Raw genomic sequence first — 20,543 nt, forward strand, 5'->3', positions numbered from 1 at the left:
AAAAAAATATGCCAATGACTCCCCCCCTCCCCTCGTGCCAACAATTTGAAGCTAGCGACATCTGTGGTTCAGGTTAAGTCCTGATCTTGACACACATTGTTTTGTTGAGTACCACTTCATCAAGTTCATCATAACCAACCTCATCATGGCATCAAAAGGCAGAAAAGTTACATAAATTAAAGCATGCAATATGCAAAATAATCTTGAAGTTATGAGATGGCAACACTTTCCCACTGTATGTTGTTATATTTTTGGAAGGTTGACTACTTCCCCATAATACACCCTGGTAACCGGTAACAGGCCAACTAGGCTCTGGCGCCTGGATCCACGGCCAGTGTAATCATCCTCTGTAGAGTCATCATGTCCTGTGTTTGGCCTTGTGTGTGCTGACTGCCCCTTTACAGCCTCAGCATTTAATAGGTAAGGACAGCGGCAGCTCAAAGGGGAGAGCCACCGTGCCATGGCACTACCCTCAGAAGAAACGCATGTCTCGTCAAAGTATTCTTAAATTAATACATTAATAGTTTACAGACAAGGAGATTCGAATCTCGCAATCGGCCAAGTTGACGACTGTGACTGCTTTTTCGTACCCTCGAGAGACAAGGGTTTGAGCCCTCCAAGAGCTGGCCTAACCAAGTTGACACACGTGCAGATGGTTCAAGAAGTCTCAGCAGGGAACAAGGTGGGGGGGGGGGGTCAGGGGGGGTAGCACCTGCTGTGTTTCAATTAAATAAATAAATACAATTCAACTTACACTATGACACAAGTTTTTTACCTTTCAGCATTCTTAATGAAGATGAAAAAGCTTGTAATCGTGTGTATGTACAAAGGGTGAAAAATAAGTGTATCAATATGCATTGCCTAAAACTCAACATAATACTAAATTTATTGACCCTGTACCAATCAAATTAAAATATATATGCACTACTATCTTCTTCTTTTTTTTTACACTAGCAGCTAATCAATTAATTAAAGTGAAGATTAATATTGTGAAACATTATCTTTCATACCTTTTAATTTGTTAGGACGGGAAAATAGTTTATCCTTGAGTTTCTTTGCAGCCAATGCTGTCTCTGCAGAAGATCTCGATTTGCTTGAGCACGATTTAGACTTAGAGCTGTGATGAGCAGGTTTGTCCATCACGTCAGCCTTCTTACTGAACTTCCTCTTCACTTCAGTTTTCACATCCAGTTGTGAATTATGTGGCTCTTCTTCTGGATTTATATATATTAAATCTTTGGCGACTGGACCTTCCGCTGTTTCATTCATAGAATCTTTTTCTGATACATCAGGCTAGAGAAAACAAAAAATCAACGTTCAGTATTAACGTACTATAGCTAAGCAGTGGCGGCAATTAGGGGGGGGGGGGCATTTGACCCCCCACTTTTTGCCACTTTTGCCCCCACACTATACTAAATCTTATAATATACAGAGGTTGATTCATTTATATTGAGCCGAATTCGAATGTGCCACCTACCTAGGAAATGCAGTGTTTCCACCACCGGTTGTGTTCGATCTGCAGGCCACCACTATTGACTATTGCCCGGCATCAGAGTTTCCATTGCAGGAGACTGCGTTGCAGCTGGACCATGGGTATTGCATCCCACTCCTCATTACAGTCTTTCCACAGGCCGGAGATGGTGCGGACTCGACGATGGGACAGGTGCCGCTTGAGGAGTCCGAAAGCACAATAGTCCATTGGACTGGCATCTGGACTCTTGACAGGTATGTCAGAGAATGGAATTGCAGAAATTCCAGTTTCCTGTTCCACTTCCACCGATCACCCGCTAGATGACGTTCATACAGCCTCCTGCAGTTCCTTTTTCGCTCAGCCACATGACACGGTTTCAGGGCGTGCACACTGCTCTTGTGAATGACCTTGAGGCGTAAATACCTGTGAATGGCGCGGTTTATTGTCGCCTGCGATGTGCGGCATTTGCTGGCCATTGCACGCTGTGTGGGGTGATTTTTGGAGGTTGCCATACGATGAACATGCAATAGCGGCAGGGTCCTCTTCACGGGAGGCTGGTTTCTAGCTGCTCGCGTAGGTGTGGTGGGCCCAGGACTGTGTGCCACATATTTCCATATAATACGAATCACAGTGGCACGACCTACACAAAAATTATGCACTTTACACATTTCTACGGTGCGCGACGCCGTGAACTTACCGTCGTAAAGGGCAACAATGTACCCCTCCCAGAATGTGTTCAGTTTTGGCGGCATCAGACTATGCTTGACCACACTGCTCTACTGTGTGACTACCGAGATACTGTTGCTTGCTTTGGGGCAATCTCACGGCGATGCATTGTGCATGCACGGTACAGTGGCACATTGAATTCGGCTCAATATAAATGAATCAGCCTCTGTACAAAGTTAAATATACTGTCTTCCCCCCCCCCCCTAGTTTTGGCACCTTGCCACCCCCTCCACCTCCACCCCCCGGTTTTGGAACCCACTCGCCGCCACTGACTATCTTCTGCCATCAAAAATTGAATAATGGCTTGCTGAGTGTTTTTTTGGACAAATTCATATTACGACAGCACATGGTCAACTTGCATCAGCATCTTCACACAGCATGCTAACAATTTCCGATGATAACAGTTCGCATCCTGACATACAAACCATTTACCGGTGCAAATGCAAAGCTCTGTGCATTTTAATAATTATGCTAATACAAGAGTCTCACTTTCATTTGGGCAACCCTTACATATGAATATATTGAATTAAAGCAGAACAATTACCAGTATACACAGCTTGAAGTGGAAAATGTTAGCTGGGGGATTTTTGGTTGAGACTTGGGTTTGATTAGGGGATTTTCCTATAATGCATTGTCAACATGGTGACAAGGAGGGTGCTAGAGGGGGAGGGGGTTGCTTTGCAAAAATTTTGCTTGCTGCAGGGGATACCATGCCTCACACCCACCTTACCTCCAACACTGCTGATATATGGAACATATCTGGTTTCATCAAAGATTTGATAATAATTTGGTGATGAGCATATTGATAATTTTAGCAATTTGATTTTACGATTTCTGTCACTTCATATTATTCTCATGATTATTAAATCAAAAATTCATGTACATCTCTAAACATATTTCTTCATTGGATTGCAGATATAAAACATTACTTAACCCTTTAAGTGGGTATGGTGGATATATCCATCATGCACACTTGTTATCTGCACTGGGTTCGACGGGTATATCTGTCCTCGACATTCTTTGGCTAATCTCTCCTGTTTCTTTCAATATTGAGTTATTTCGCATTTGCACCATGAGATGTCACTCTTCAGAAGCTCCAGCTTGTTTGTTTAACTTGCCATAATCACATCCAGATGAAGACACTGCTCCACGTTGGCACTCAGCTAGCTGTTTATCTTACCCTTGTATATAATATAGAATATAATCTGTGCTTGAAGCAAAGGTGTGTGCCAATTTAGGAGCCACATGAGAATTTTCTTGATTGATTAATTGAATTATGTTATTTTAGGCCACTTTTCTGCCACTTTTGGTTGATAATGATGATTTCGCAATGCGCGAAATTGCGAAATGTGAAAAAAAGATGCAATTTTGAACATTCTGCACGTAACTACACCCCCAATGATGAAATATGCAGGAGTTTTATTCACGAAGTAATGCGAAATGTGTGCTTTTCCATGAAATGAACGCTTTTTCGCGAAATATTAAGTAGAAAACACGCAAAAACCGGCAATTGAGGTTGTGTGCGCAAACTGTCGATTTGTAACGAAACGTTTGCCTAAAGTTTCCTACCACTTGCAGCTTTCTTACGAATCGCAATTATATTTCTTCCACTCACAGGTTAATGTGGAAGAGTGAGTAAAAAAATATATATGCACAGCGAGACTTAGAACTGTGGTTAAGTGAAATTTTTCTTTTCTTTTCAGTGCAATTACCAGTGGCGGCGATTCGGGGAGGGGGGGGGGGGGTTCAGGGTCCCCACTTTCTTTGCCCCTGCACTATGGCCTCTAAATACTAAGCCTTGTCTAGCAAGAAAAGTAAACTATCCTTGCCCCACCCAATCGCTGCTACTGGCAATTACACTTGAAATCTAAGTACTTGTGTATGTGTACAGTATATAAAAATGAAGTAGTTTATCAATTTATAGCTCTTTTGTATGTTGTTTCCTCTCATGATGAGAAAATGTGTGCCATTTTTTATCTACCGCTGGTATATACCGCTGATCTAACATTTTATTTACCGCTCTCCTCAGTTTTTATTTACAATAAATTTGTCTCCCTAATGATGAGTAATGATATCATGAAATTGATGAAGAGGCACTCAAAAAGAACACATATGTCCCAGGCTGGGATTCAAACCCACAACTGATGGTTTCTTGCAATATGAAGTCTTTAATTTTTCGATATTGTAGTGAACCAACTAAAAATTCTTCAGAAATTACTTTTTAGTTCGTCTATCTAATTTGAGGTATGGTAATTTTTAAAATTACCCTCTACGGAAGAGACTTGGCACTTGCAAATTACCCACTTAAGTTGTTAAGAGAATAGCCAAATATTTACTAATTTTTTTCCTAATGAAAAACCACTCATCAAATTACATACAAGCTGCCATTGTATCTTTGGCGTGTGCCTGCAAAGATTTTTTTTTGAAAATTTCTATCCTTTCAAGAAATTTGCTATGATATGAAAAAGACTATGCACATCTTGAAAATTGCTATATTTGGTGTCACCTCGGAACAAATTGAAGCTAGAGAGCATGTTCTTGGTTCATTTTGAATTTTCATTCCTATAGCATTTAAATGAGCTCAGAATATGTTCTCTAGCATCACATGTTTCAGAAATGAAGATGTCTTGAAATATTTTGCACAAAAACCATTATAGTAAAAATATGACAAAATTTGTTTGTAATGTAAATAACATTTCCTAATGATAATTGTGTGTTTTTGAAATTAATATTTTCAAAAACTTTTTGTATTATTAAAATCTACCAACTGTAACTAGTATCTTCAATTGTGAGACAAATTTTTATGGGGTACAATGTGAATTGATGGCTTTAGGGCATGGGCATGGGCATCGCCAGAATTTTTTTCAGGGGGGTCAGGCAAATGATAAAAGTTGAATAGTAGAAAAATAATAAGTATTATTAGCACTGTTATAAATGTTATTATACAATAATAAATATTATAAACTAACAAAAATAATTTTTATTCAAAATAATAATAATCATTATTAATTATTATTATGTAAATGGGGAGACTCGATGCACCAAACGAGTGAATACCAGCACAACTATTTTGTAATTGCCATTATTTCTTTTGCATTTTATGCAGTTAGTATCTGAAATGCATTTTGGTATTAACTTTTGCATGTCTCGTTCAAGAAAAGGCTTTAAATGTTAAGGGGATTTTTTTTTCATAAAGGTTGTTGTGTGACCTCTCACCTACAACTGCAATTACATGTATTTGAATTTTGAAAACTGTGGAACCATTTGTCCTTTGGATGAAATGGTAGAATATAACTTTGTTCCTGTATTTTTCACTCAATGTTTTCGATCCAATGCATTTTTACTTTGATTATTCTGTTCAAATAAAGGGTCTACCAAATTGAACGTCAGAACTTTAAAAGAGTGTTATGGCAACACTGACTGGAATGACGAGATGGAACTGTGACATCTGTGTGCAGTAGTCTGTGACAAGTTATTATGGAGAGATACACAATGCAACAACACATAGAAATTATTCGAATTTATTATCAAAATTCGTGTTCAGTTCGACAGACATCTCATGCATTTAGAGGAATTTATGGTCAACATAATCGACCGACAGAACAAACAAAACTGTAGGATTTGGGCAGATGAAAATCCGCAAGTGATTCTCGACGTACCCCTTCATCCAAAGAAAGTGATTGATTGATTTAGTTTATTTTACTTCGTGTTTTGTGCCTCTTGGCAAATTTGCAAAGATGGGGATGAGTGATGAAATTGATGAATGGACATTCACAAACAACCAAGCCCGCGCAGGATTCGAACCCGGGTCCGTTGGTGTTGAAGCGCTATGTGCTAATCAGGTTCCGGCCTAAAGAAAGTGACTGTGTGGTGTGGTTTTTGGGCCAATGGCATGATCGAGCCTTATTTTTTTGAGGACCAACATGGAAATCATGTGACTGTCAATGGGGAGCGATACAGGAATAAGGTGGTGCAGTTTTTGTGGCCTAAACTGGCAAATCTTGACGTCAACAATGTGTCTTTCCAACAGGATGGTGCAACTTGCCACACAGCTAACCAAACAATGGAATTATTGCAGGAAAAGATCTCCGGACGAGTTCTGTCCAGAAAGGGTGATGTGAACTTACTCCCCTGAATTATTTTCTATGGGGTTATGTCAAATCTAAGGTCTATGGAATCTTCTATAGAAATGTTTATAGTTGGAAACCCTATTTCTCTGCCTCTACACGCATTTGTAAATCTCTTTATTGATACAAAATTAATAGAGCTTAACTTAAAAGATACACAACTTTCTATAGTTGGATTTTCTCAAGGAGCATTGCTAAGCCACGCACAGTTCATGACCTGAAATGGAACTTCGAACGAACCACTCAAATGTGTGCAGACGTGCTGGAAAATTGGACATTGAGAATTCATTCCACCCACCGAAGCAGAGGAGGACATTTGAATGACATATTGTTCAAAACACAATGCCATTGTTTGCTCTTCAAAATAAAAAAAAATATATATGTCATTATCACTTGTGGTTTTCATTCTATCTAATTTTAAAGATCTAACATTCAAATTGGTAGACCCTATACTAACTAAATGAACTTTATTTCTGTTCTTAACAATAAGAGTAACAAACTTTCGGCTTTCTTGTATCTTTAAATGAACGACCCCCCACCTCCCGATGCCCATGCTTTAGGGTACCCCCTTCTAATAATTTGAGGTGGTACAATGTACCTGTGTAACCTCTTGTTTCAGTCCCACTGATTGAACCTACCAAAGAAAGCACATTTTCCATGGCAATCTGGAATTTTCTGTTTTCCACCGTATTGCTAGATTTTTCAAATAGGTTTCTGGAATACCTCTGCTGTTCCTTACAACCTTGGTTCAAATGCTAGGGAAGAGCACATGTTGAGAGGTCAAAGTGCAAGTTATGAATATGGGTAAAGTGACAACAGCATTAAGTAAGAAATTAATTAATCACTTTGGAAACAGTCTGCCTGCCAAACATAGTAATTGCCTAGCTGTCAAAAATCAAGACAAGCACAAGACAAAAAAAAGACCTATTCCACAACTCTGGACTGATATTTTGGAACACTGGTGCAAATAGAAGTACAGTTGAGACTGCTTTATACGTAACACAGTACTGCATGATTCTGTTTAATATGTAAAATACTGTAGGTCCCGGAAAAATATAATTTAAAAATGTCTTAATTAAACTGCATTTGTACGTAGTAATTTTCATTAAATGCAGTTCAACTGCACGTAACCAAGCTACAACAGTGACACAGAAGTATACATTTCTTGTCGTTACAAAAACACAAGGCAAGTTTCAAATACGAAACAGGATAGGAAACAGCTGATGTTTGCTGTGTTCCATATATATAATTTAAAAATGTCTTAATTAAACTGCATTTGTACGTAGTAATTTTCATTAAATGCAGTTCAACTGCACGTAACCAAGCTACAACAGTGACACAGAAGTATACATTTCTTGTCGTTACAAAAACACAAGGCAAGTTTCAAATACGAAACAGGATAGGAAACAGCTGATGTTTGCTGTGTTCCATAATAAAAACAGAATGTCAGTTCCTTCAGGGAATATTTTCAGTTGCTACTGGTTTGCTATGGAGAACAGAAAGAGGAAAAGTTATACGCTTGACCAAAAAGTAAACTTTATATGGGAATCCACATTTATACGCTAATCAACATAAAACTATAACTAAAATAGCTGCAGATTTAGGCATCGCGTATGCCACACTTTGAACAATCATTAGTAAAAGAAATGCTATTTTAGACAAATTTTTAAAATTGGATAGTAAATCGACAAAACGCAGTCATCAACAAGAGGAAAGATATGCAGATTTGGAAAAAGCGCTCCTTACCTGTATTTAAGGATCAAACTTTCAGATTCGTTAATTTTCAACTTTATGACAGAAACAACATGCATTACATATATCTTGTTCCTCAAAATAGATACAATTACAGTATTTGAACAATGATATGACATGGTATCTAAAACTGAGTGATAAGTAATTCTCACTTATACGTAATATTTTCTCTTCACCTTGATATATGTATAACACAGGTTCAACTGTATATTGCATTATATGGTAGCATGGGCAATTCCAAGAATGCTTAATTCTACATGCAAGGGTAATTGATAAAGTAAAATTCAAATGACATAGTTACCATAATATCTGAATTCCAACTCCGCATCATTTCTAAAACATTTTGACTGCCTTCACTGCTATGCTCAAGTGATGCTTCTAGAGTTTCATCCCCCTACAAGACAAAAAAATAAGAAATTCTATAATGTGAACATATATTTCAAATTTCCTTAAAATAGTTAATAGAGCGGTTCCGGAGTAAAACTTGATAACACACAAAAGTATGAAACAGAGGAAAAAACAAGTGAAAGTTCAGCCATTACATTGTGGCTTATGTATCACCCACATGTTCCTGTGTCTTTTTGCCAATTATCACTACTGAATACACTTTGTTCACTAACGTTAATTTCAGTAACATGTTACTAATAAAAGTAGTGAATACTAAACCATTACTAACACAAGTACTGAAAAAGTAATGTGACACAATAGTGCCCAGGATTTTCGAAAAAGGGGGGGGGTACATATATTATTTTTAGTAGTCAGCCCTCATTTTGCCATCCATTCCTGCCTTTGATGTTCTTTTACTTTTACTGGACCAAAGGAGAGGGAGAGGAGGTTATGACCCCCACCAACCCTCCTTGGGCATGTCACTGAAAAGAGTGATATACTCAAACAGGCTTCTGTAATTTTGCGAAGACCAATTCGAAACCATCAGCTGCCACAAACAGCATAGCCTCTCATGTCATAGCAGGATGGTAGGGAGCTCATGTGGTTGTGTTTCGGATCCGGATCTCTTCAAGTCTGTAGTGAAAGGGTTCTGCTGATTGAGGTTTTGGGAAGGTTGAGACCCTCTCTCTTTTTTCTTTACTACTACCACTACCACTTCTACTACTACTAAGGATCTATGTTCATTTTTTTTTTTTTTTGCCAGATATGGTGCAATTGAGTTTTTGTTGTGGGTGATTTTCAAACTTTACAGAATTTACATGAGTGTGGATATTTGATGGGAGAGATGGTATTTTAACACTACTAGTCACACAAAGTCCAGTCCATCCCTAAAATTAATATTTGAATATTAAGAATGCTCAGGTACTTACAACCACCCAAGGATTCTGTGAAATTTCTGCAGCAGTCATGCGGAATGCGGGGTCCTTTGTAAGCATATGCCGTATTAACTCCTTAGCTTCGAGGCTTACATTTGACCACACGTGACCTGGAGAGAGTCAACAGGGGTAAATTATCATATTAGAATATTTCCCTCATAAATAATCTAATTGGTATAATTTATGCAAAGAAAAAAATATCTTACACTAGTCCAATGTTCTATTTCTGGTGATAACTTTTGTAATAGTTACCCTTGAATAATAGTAGTTCTGCTACATTTGTGGCCAGATACTGGATTTGGAGAGTGGAAAGTCACAAGTATTTACATCAATGCCTAAAGTGGGAAATGTTAGCTGAGGGATGTTTGGTGGAGTCTTGGGACTAGCTGGGAAGATCCTCCTATAACTTAACATGATGGCAATGAAAGAACTGGAGGGAGAGCTTTGCGAAAATTTTGCCACATGGAGCACTGATTTACATCACTTTAAATGCCTTCTTATGTGAAAATCTGTAATTTATTTGCCATCTCCTTGTCAATAAAAGTGTTAAAATTACACTTACATTTGTGGCTTGCAATGAATTTAGATATACAGCTGAGGTTAATCCACACAGGTGCTTTTTATCTTTTTGGCAAATTAGCAGTATGAAACCTGTCAAATACATGCATAAAATATGATGTAGCTACTTAAAAATGTATGTAGTTAGTTACTTTAAATTCCTCTACTGTTGATGTTCTGGGTCAATTTCTGAATGTAGGTTACAGAAAAATTAAAATAATTTGATTGTAAAAGAATGTTATGAAAGTTAAGCTGAATAGGGATCAACAGATACAAAACTCCAGAAGAAGAAATAACTAACAAAACCTCAGGAAACTATTTTCTAAATGGCATGATATGTGATTGTGTGAACACTTAAGACTGTGATGAAAGCTGACAATATGCAGTTGTACAAATACTCCGAAACTGAACTGAAAAACTAAATTCTCAAGACTCACTGCTTGCTTTACTTACTGCTAAAAGATGGTTCTGTCCTCCTAATCAAGTGAATTGTCTTCTCTTCATCTTTGCCTCGAAAAGGATAGTGGCCAGACAGGAGGAGGAATGTAATAACTCCAATAGCCCACACATCACACTGCTGACTATAGAGTTTATTTTCAATGACTTCTGGGGCTGAAAATATGCAAAGAAAATGTTACACTGCAGACAGCTTATAAAGAATAATACTTTAAAAAACTAATACTAATTATTACATACATTACAAATAAGACTATGATTTGCACAAAAACTAAAGAGATGTTGCGTTAAAATGATCATAAATTACTGCTGTGTTCAATTTTGAGGGGGATACATCACACATCTATTTTTTGTGACAATAGTTTTATGAACACATGTGAATCGGCTCATAATACTAATGCAACAAAGAATTCGATTCAATTAATGAAATATATTTAATCGATTCATACATTTTGCCTGATGATTCCCCCTTGATTATGCCACTTGACATCCTCTTTTGCGAGAGTACTGTGATAGTCAATTTTTATGTGACGTGATTGTTTTTCAAATTTCTGCATATCGAAAAATTTTTCATGTTATTTTAGGCATTGGTGAATTTATGACATTTACAAAAAAGGGACATCTTTTATTATCATAATAACACACAGCGCGACAGCACTTGAGAGCCTTGGCTTACCTACCGACTGCTGGTCTCCCTCGCACACTGTTCCTCCGTCACCTGTTATCTTTTATTATCATTTGCTATCAAATAAGGTGTATGCCTGGCTAATGTTAGGAGCCAGAAAGAGGGTGGGTGAGATTTATTGTAAGTTTTGGACATCAAGGGGGGTGACTACTAAAAAAAAGTACACGTAACTCCCCTTTTCAAAAATCCAGAGCATGCCATTGCTTCGGAGCATCCCCCCCCCCCCCCCCAAGGCTCGATCAAACATCTCCCTGCCAGCTAACATTTTCTACTTTAGGTACTGTATTTCACACATATAATTTCATTTCAGCCATAGTAATTTGTGTTAATTAATTATTATAAGGAACTCAAGCAGTGATTTATCCACACTCCCCAACACACAGTGGCGTCGCATGCGGTTCGCATATGAGTGTTCATAATAATGTTTTTGTACTGAATGCAGATTTACTCCTCTCCCTTGTAACTTCATATTCAACTGAAAAAATGAGAATAAGAGTTCAATTTGTTTTCAACAATTTCCCCCCAAAACCAAAACATCGCTATATTTGAAGTAATACAAGAAGGACCTAGGGGAAATTGTCCCTCTCCCCCTTAAAATTCACCAGGTTTAGCGAATTGTCGCTAAAGTTTGCAACTATGTAGCACAGACCTTTTCGAGACCCCTAGACATGCCTTGTATATACTGCCATGCGCGCCGACTACTTGGGTGCTCCGGGGCTCGAGCACCCACATAAATAATCGTGTGGGTGCGCCGCACCCACAAGATTTTTAGTTTGATAAAAACAAAATAAAATAAATATTACTCACTTGCCATTATCAAAAAATAATAAGCAATTAAAACATTGAGATGGAAGTTAAAATTTCTACTTCGCCGGGCAAAAAGTATCGCAATTTCCAAACGTGGCACGGGACGCGTGTGGAAAGCTGAAACACAATATTGAGTATTGCTTCTTTACATACTTTAGAATTCGAACAGTAGGTTTGCTAGTCGCTATGGATAAATTCGTCATATGTTTGACGTCGTCATCACAGGTGGATATTACTGACACTGAACATAGTGAAAAGCATGTTCAGTCAAAAAATAAGAAACCCGAGAATGTGTCTTCTGCCAGTTCATGTAGTACATTAGCAACAAGTGTCAAGAAATCATCAGGCAGGTGATACCATGAAGGATGGAAAAATACATTTCCTTGGATTTATTACGACAAAGAATTGGACAAAGTGTTCTGTTGTGTGTGTAAAAACGCTTTTGATTCCAGTATAGTGCTTCCGTCAGCAACTGCTACTTCTGCAGCCAGGGATTCGTGTAATGCATTTGTTCGAAATGAAAACGTTTTTGCGGTCAACAATGACCCAAAAAAGATTGAATGATTTGGCAATTTTGCATGTTCATAAAGAAATTCATAAGTGCAAATGACGTAAGAAGGAATGTGTTTTATATTGAAAGTTAACATGTCATGATTATTATTATTATTATTATTATTTGGTACATGAAGTTAGTCATTTTGTAGTTTCTGTTCACAACAAAATCCTTGTATAGTTCTTTCTGCAATACAATTAAAATTATTTGCATTTATGAAGATTCTTTCATTTTAATTTGTATGAATGTGGTATTTTCTTTTAGTAACGTGTTGATAATATCATTGCCTCTTGCAATCATTGTGCATGTAAGTTGTTTAGAGTATACAATACTTGATAATTACAGATCTAACCGCCATTGATATGCACCCACAGAAATTTTGGAAAGTCGGCGCCCTTGCGCTGCACTCTGGTGCCGAATGTAAGAAGTATTGTCACTTGCAGTGTTCGCACAGAGAAGTGAACATCTTCGGGGTATAGTGGCCAACAGCCCCTTAGCTGTCAGCTCTATGCAACACACACAGCAATTGTGTTCAACGCCCTCCGTGGAACCCCGTAGGAGTCAGTGTTACCAACTATCTAAAAAAGTTATCAGATGTGAAAGAAGTCGTGTCAGAGTAAATTGTGTGTATATACTCGTACATCAAACAGTATTTATCCAATTAATATACGTATGTGTGTGTGTGCATTTAATATGTACGTAATTTAAGACATATACATGAGTGTTCACGTGCTCATGCGAACATTATCAGACGACGCGCCTGCCAACACCCCCCCCCCCAAAATTTCCTCAACATCCCCCTATTTTTTTCACAAAGGCCCAATTTATGGTCATTTAGACTCTAAATTTGCAGTTACAACCAGGGGTTCATCCAAAATTCCATCTGGGGGTGTAAGTTAGTATTTGGGCCCAAAATGGCCATAAATTGGACCTTTGTTTAAAAAATTTCAGGGGAATGTTGAGCAAAATTTTTTGCAGGGGTTGTTGGGGGTGTGTGGATAAGTCACTTCTTACATCCTCCTAAATACGAACTTCCCAGATGGAAAATTGTGGATGAAACCCTTTACTCATGACTCATAATTACAAGTAAGACTGGTAAAGATCATTGCAGGAATAGGATAACTTTCTACTGAGACATTGTTTGGGAGGGGGGCTGCTTGTCTCCTAGAAAAATCCTGCGAACGCCCTTGCCTGTATGGGCAATTGATTTTGTGAAAATACATTCAAGTTTAGCTACATTTTGTCACTGTGCCAAAGCACGCTGAGCATCGTTTCTTGTCTTGCTTTTCGAAAGTGAGCAAAAACATACAGCCTGTCTAGCCTCTTCCTGGCTCCCAGTGCCATCTGTCGGGAGGGTTGAGGAACAAAGGAATGGGGGATGAGTTTCCTGTAAGGAAGGAGGAAATGCCTTTCATCCTCGCACGTGGGGCCTCCATTCATTGGACAGCACCAGGGACAATTTGCCAGGTGTTCCCTTGCTACAACTTCAGCTTGCTCGGAGATTCGCTTTCGCTCTTGCCAACAATATCAGCGCCGGATATTTCTCACAGAAGCATTTCGCCACCTGGCCTCCAGGGAGACGGTGCTCAAAAAATTAATTCTAAAGAGTATACTACTTCAAAATTTCTTGAAAATGCTGTGTTTCGATTGAAATTGTAACAATAATTTATTATTACAACAGAAAAAAAAACTGACTGGTGAACTGATATAAATGAGAAGGTATTTCCTGTGTGGCGTCCATGTTTAATATACTCCTAATAGCGAACGGAGGATTTTTTCGGAGGGGACTACGTATTTATAAAGGTGATAGCTGCGTTCTAGAGGAGGAGCGGCATACACAATAAAATATTTCGAATTGCCAATTTTAGTAGGGGTGTGCGATCCCGAAAAGTCGGGACCGGGATCGGGAAAAAAAATTCCTGTCCTGATCCCGACTTCGGGAAATGACTTCCCGACTTTTCGGAATTCCGAGCAGTCGGGAAATACCGAATGGTCATTTTAAGAAGTCGTTAATTCTCGACGTTTTCTGGAATGTAAGTGTCTGGAAATTATCGTAATTTGTTAGTTTTTATTCCAGAAATGCAAAAATAATCACTTAAGGTGAAAATGACGTGTAGATTTCGAGATATCCAGACTTTGTCGTAAAATAGCGAATCTTTCCCGTCCCGAATGTCGAGATTTAAAAAATTTCCCGTCCCGACCAAAAAAATTCTATCTCGCACACCCCCTAATTTTTAGCATTCCATTTATAAGTCGTTCAAAGAAAAAAGTGGTAGGTTTTCGCTGAGTTCTTTATTGCTTTCAATATTTCGATTTTCTAAAAAAATGTCGGAGGGTGTACCCTTAGCGTGCCCCTCTCCCCCCCTGGAAAATGAAAGTCAACCAAAAATTATGTATTTCACACATATAATTTCATTTTAGCCACAATAATATGTGTTAATTATTGCATGAACATCATAAATTCAAATTTAAGCAATTTTTTTAGGGAACAACACTATTTTTGGAGAAAATGTGCCTTGTTTGCCCCCTGGAAAAAAAAACCCTTCCTTGCCCCTCCCTGGAAAAAATCCTGCGGACGTCCATGCTGCTGCATACGCCAGTGCCTAATGCAATACAAAAAAAAATATTCGGAATAAAAAAGCATTTAGTTTTTTCTTTATTGGAAAGGGCGCCCCCAATAAAGTTCGTAAATGTTCAAGACAATCATAAATGAAGAGACTGGTGGGGAAATGGGATTAATATCCTAATAGTTTTTGTCTAGTTTTGTAATATAAACGTCGTCAGTTACACAACTTTTCACGAATGTAGTGAAGAACCTTAACATTTTGAATTGTCTTCTTATTGTCCGAGACAAGGGGACGTTGACAATCTGTAGCGTATTCAACATGAGAAGACTATACTCGATCTACCAGAAGAATGACTGTACAACATAACTGTTTTCTTAATTTTTACAGTCCATACATTAAATATGCACAGTTAGTTCATTTTGTCATTAACTTTTACACACCTGAATCAAGACGATCGACGATTTGTTCCAGTTCTACTTACTTGTATAATCGTCACTCCAATGAAAATTATTGGAACTGAAATTAAACTACACAAGTGGAAATATATAATATTAAATTGACATTCATTTTCCATGATGGACAACGACCCTCTTTCCTTGCCCCCGTCGCGACGCCCGTGGTCGTCGTCTTTAAAAATAATAAGCTTTTTTACTACTTTTCTAATTTGAAATGAACGACTCCAATTTCCAAGGGAAGGGGGTCAACCCCCTCCCTTCAAAACGCCCATGATGGCGATCACAAGAGTAACCGGGTAAAGCAAAAGTATACCAGGTACTCACCCATGTAAGATAGCGTTCCGCAGAAATCGCTCAGCATATTTTCATAACCCACACCTCCTTTCACGATTCCTAAGCCAAAGTCGATAACTTTTATGTACAACTTATCCGAAGGGTCGCGCGGGTTAGTGGTCACCAGGATGTTTTCCAGCTTCAGGTCACGGTGGACAATATCTGCAACAATAGGAAGCATACGTTAGACGGGTTCATACAACTAAGAAGGAATCATTTTCATCCCCCAAAAACAAACAGGACCCGCAGATTGAAAATTTAAACGGAGGTAAAGGCATAAAATGCTTACACTCTCTCTTCTGGTAGTCATCTGTAACATTCCCTTCTCCGTGGAATGGTTAGCAGAACGCGCTGCGACGCCAGTGGCCCCGTGTTCGAATCCCGGCGTGGGTGCTCTTTGTGAGCGTCCCTTCACCAGTTTCATCATATCATTACTCATCCTCATCTCTCGCAGGAAAGCGAAGTAAAATAAATTAAATCAACCAATCTAAAATTATGTGAATGTAGCATCCGATTTGGGTAAAAAAGTTGAATATATACAAAATTCCAAGAGCGAAATCTGGGAAAGTGATGCAGTAAATCAAAATATCAAACAATAGTTCTCGAGAAATATTATTTCTCAGTGCTCGGTTAAAATTTGAAAGTTTTGTGGCAACTGCTTCTTGAGATAATCGTGACAAAATCTACCCCGCAGGCTTGACGAGGAAAGTGCTCAAATCTCCACCGTGGTTCAACAGACCCTTAATCTAAGATATCCCTACATAGCGCTTTAAGACTTCATTCAACGCATTGTTCCCACGCTGCAGTGGAGGGTTTTCATTACAGCAACAGGTAGAAGAGTCTCCTCGGAGGGGGTTCGCATGTCTGTGTGTAGTTATAGGTAGAAACACCCGAACGCAGATAGAATCTCGGAACGCGATGGCGGCGAAGTTGACAGGAAGGGCGCAAACACGGAACGCTTATGGAAATTATAAGTTAACGTTCACCTGCTGTTCCGGTTGCATATTACTTCCCCAGTTGCGAGTCATGAATGAGGAGGGGAGGAGGGATCTGCCCCATATCCACTTACTCTATCGCCAAGATTTCTGAAACTTCAGAAAATATGTGAACTACAGGCTTCCCTGTGACGAGCGGCTAGCGACAGCTTTAGCAACTTGGGAGGTATAATGCTAACAGCACTAAACCTGACCTGCTTAACCTACTCACGCATGTGTCTAATAGCAGAAATATGTGGATATAGCCTCCCCGATGGCGCAGTGGTAGCGTCGTCGCCTTGAAATCAAGCGGTCCCGGGTTCGATACCCGGTGGAGGCACATAGTGGTTCGGACCCCACTTTAAACTGTAGGTCCAGTCCGTGCATAAAGTGGAGTTAACCCTTTATCGACTGACGGGACTTTAAGTCCCACATCCGACATGGCGGGATTTGTGTCCCTGTTATGTGTAGTGTTTACAACTCACAACAAACGGCAGGCGCTGCTGGCAGTGTATGCAAGGGAGCCGTAAGCAATTTCAGTAATGCACTCATCTTGACCTCATAAAAGTGCAGTGGTCTTAGATTGATGAAAATTAGATATTAAAATAACTGTAAGTACCCCAGAATGTTTTATAACTTATTCTTAGCTCACATAAATATGGTTATAAAATAATATTGGCCAAATATGATCAGAAAGTTGTTTTATGAGCAAATCAACACTTCGGACTGTGCAGTCCCGACAGGCTTCTGGTGTCTACTTTGCTCGAAAAAATATTAATATATTTTCCGTACTTCTAAACTAGTGGCATGCCCCAGATTTTCAAAACTGGTGGTCTACACTTTTTCTTAGCAGTCAGCTCTCATTTTGCCATTTTTCCTAATTTTGACGTTATTTTTTTACGAATATTGGGTCAAATGGAGCATATGACCCCAACCAACCCCCCTCCTTGCACACCCCAATGTTCTAGACAGCTCTTTTTGGTGTTGTAGGGCTATGGCACAAATATCGATATTGATGAGGATATTGATGGGTGACTGGCAGAAAATATCTCTGATGTAGAGACACCATTTGAGCATAATAGCATGAATATAAAGTAGCGGCGTGCCCAAGGTGTTTTTTTTGGGGGGAATAACACCCTCCCCCTGCCCTTTGGCCTAGTATTTTTTTAAAAAGACCATAAAGAAGGGGGAAAGACAGAAAATAAGGGCTTGCTAATAAAAAAAAGTATATATAACTTACACCCTTACCAAAATCCAGGGCACGCCACTGTTGGAAGGTCAAGAGTAATGACTCCTCTTATTTACTCTTTCTTGCTCATTTGTCTTTTAACTTATATATTTGTCTTCTGATAGGAGTATATTCTAAAATGTGTAACAGGTAGGGTGTATATATTTTGCATGTAAGTGTTGAAGGGAGTACATATTTCATAACTAAGCACCATATGATATACATCTGTTTATACACAAAACGTTAGTGGCCTGTCGGGACTTTCAGGTCTCATTAATTGCAATTAGTATTATTACAATGTCAGAAAAAATAGTTGTTGTCAATCCTGACAAAGGAAGTGGCAAAAAGTGCCACCCCTCCCCCATTAATCGCCGCCTCTGTTTTAAAATCTATAGATATATCTATGCGTGTGTGTATGTGTGTGTGTGTGTGTGTGTGTGTGTTTGCAAATCAAGGCAGCAGAGCCTCAAAAAGTGACTTTCTAAAAATAAGGTTGTAATATCTACTAGCATGTATTGCTAGAAAATGTATGGATTACATTGGTTCAGTAATTAAATTGCAAGAATGTATTATCATGGACGCCCGTAGGATTTTTCCCAGCGAGGGTCAATCCAGGTATAGTTTTTCCAGGGGAGGTCAAACGAGACAAATTTCCCCCCATAATAGTGCTTTCTCCCTAAAAAAAAAACAAACATTCAGTTTGAAGTTATTCTTGTTCCTGCAACACCCTTCCAAAATTATCACAAGTGACTGAAATAAAAATAAGTGTAAGTAATATATAATTTCAGAGTAACATTAATATTTCATGGGGTGGGGGATATGACCCCCTTGCCCCTTTCCGGACGTCCACGTGTATTATATCTAGCATTTGTACATATTTTAATACTATTTGGAAACGATACTTTACCTATCACTCATGGGGGAAAAAAATCAACTTATGTCCTCCTTTAAGTGCATATGTAAAGTGGGATGCGTTAGTATTACCAAGCAAAGTGTCCATCACCAAGTACATTCTATTTGTTTTACGCAATGGGAGCTTCAAGAACTGAAACAAAACGCCCTACACGATACTGACAACCTCTGCACCAGAACACTTAAAAAACTATTCCTTAGAAACAAAGAAAAATTCATGAAAATAGTAATGGAATGGACAATTTGCTGAGAAATACTTGTGCAACGTCGCGAAAGAAGGGAAAAGAGCGAAGCTGTACACGCCGCTGCAAATACTGGTAGCTGCAGTCGCTTTCCCCCTTCACGCAATCCCGTTCCCTCTCACGTGCTCATTAGTCGAGCCCTCTCAAGTAAATTACTTATGCCATTCCTTTAAAGAACCCAGAATGTGTAATAGAAAATAATAAAAATAGAGATGGGCAATTCAGGCCCTCTGAATAGGGGAGGGGGAGGCAAAAAAGCCTTGATGAAAGTTGAGAAGGGGAAAAAAAATCTCATTTCATCCCACTGTTTTATTGTATTGTTGCGTATGGAACAGAGGCGTACGTAAAGTGTATCCAGATCCGCAGAAAATCACTGTCTTAGAAGGATTCTAACTTTCGTGGCACCAATGTTCTTTGCCCCTCCCCCCACACACATATTTTCCCTCTCTGCGGTTCAGAGACTAATTTACATATAGGCTAAACATAGTTTCGCACAGCAGATTCAAAAGAACTACACATACTTTATTCATTTCCAAAAGTGGGGGTAGCAGTAGATCCCCACTTTTTGCCCCCACTCTATGGCCTCTTAATGCCTTTTCTACCAAAAAACATTAAACTGTCCTTGACCACTCAGTTTTGGTACCCAGTCAACGCTGCTGACTTCCAATGTATGGACAATTTATTCGGCAAACATATAGAGGCAACGCAACTAACGAATATAATGTGTGGGAGTGTTAATAACAATAAATTTGCTAGAGAACGACGTTGGACAGTTCCATTACATAGAAAATAATGCACCCCTCTCCCTCCGTATTTGCATTGAACTTGAAAATGCTTCAAAATGCTTATTTTAGTAACGATGATATGATTCCTCCACACTAAATTTAAATGTAAGAATATTAGGGGGCAACTGCCCCCTCTTGCCCCCCCCCCCGTGCGCACGCCTAAGGGGCAATTTACCTACTATTATCTTTGCCGTTGAGTTGCACATATTCTCAGAACGGCACTGATATAAAAATAATATTGTATATGTTAAATTGCTCACTCGATCTCAGTTACAAGAATTCCTGCGCTTGCAGAAAGCAAAAAATAAATAAAGCACGCCTTTTTTGTCTTGCAAACCTTATTTTAATTTTATTTTTTTCACATTCGTTCTCATGCACTACGAGCTAGGTCGTTTTCCACGCAGAGGTTCGATATTTACTTCGTAATCGATTATATCACGAAATTTTCATTCGGTACATAATCAACGGAACGTTATCGAATAAAAATTTGAACGTGTTCAACATCCTCCGTTTTTCGCATTTCTGATGCAACTATATCCCAACAAGAATGTTATCTTCATCTGCACAATTTCAATCTTGTGTAGAACGAA

At 38.8% G+C, this 20,543-nt stretch overlaps 1 protein-coding gene across 1 annotated transcript in view; it reads right to left on the reverse strand.

The window, feature by feature from the left end:
- LOC145990151 (serine/threonine-protein kinase 33-like) overlaps positions 1-20,543 on the reverse strand; it is a 46,477-nt gene that overhangs the window by 7,140 nt on the left and 18,794 nt on the right. The window contains exons 5-9 of the mRNA XM_083125818.1: positions 15,804-15,974; positions 10,410-10,568; positions 9,393-9,508; positions 8,378-8,470; positions 1,011-1,293 (exon numbers count right to left, since the gene is read on the reverse strand). Of these exons, the coding sequence (XP_082981944.1) occupies positions 1,011-1,293; positions 8,378-8,470; positions 9,393-9,508; positions 10,410-10,568; positions 15,804-15,974 (822 nt within the window). The remainder of the gene's footprint in view (positions 1-1,010; positions 1,294-8,377; positions 8,471-9,392; positions 9,509-10,409; positions 10,569-15,803; positions 15,975-20,543) is intronic.

This window comes from Lepisma saccharinum, chromosome 7 (genome assembly GCF_977018435.1).
Source record: "Lepisma saccharinum chromosome 7, izLepSacc3.1, whole genome shotgun sequence".
Lineage (NCBI taxonomy): Eukaryota > Metazoa > Arthropoda > Insecta > Zygentoma > Lepismatidae > Lepisma > Lepisma saccharinum.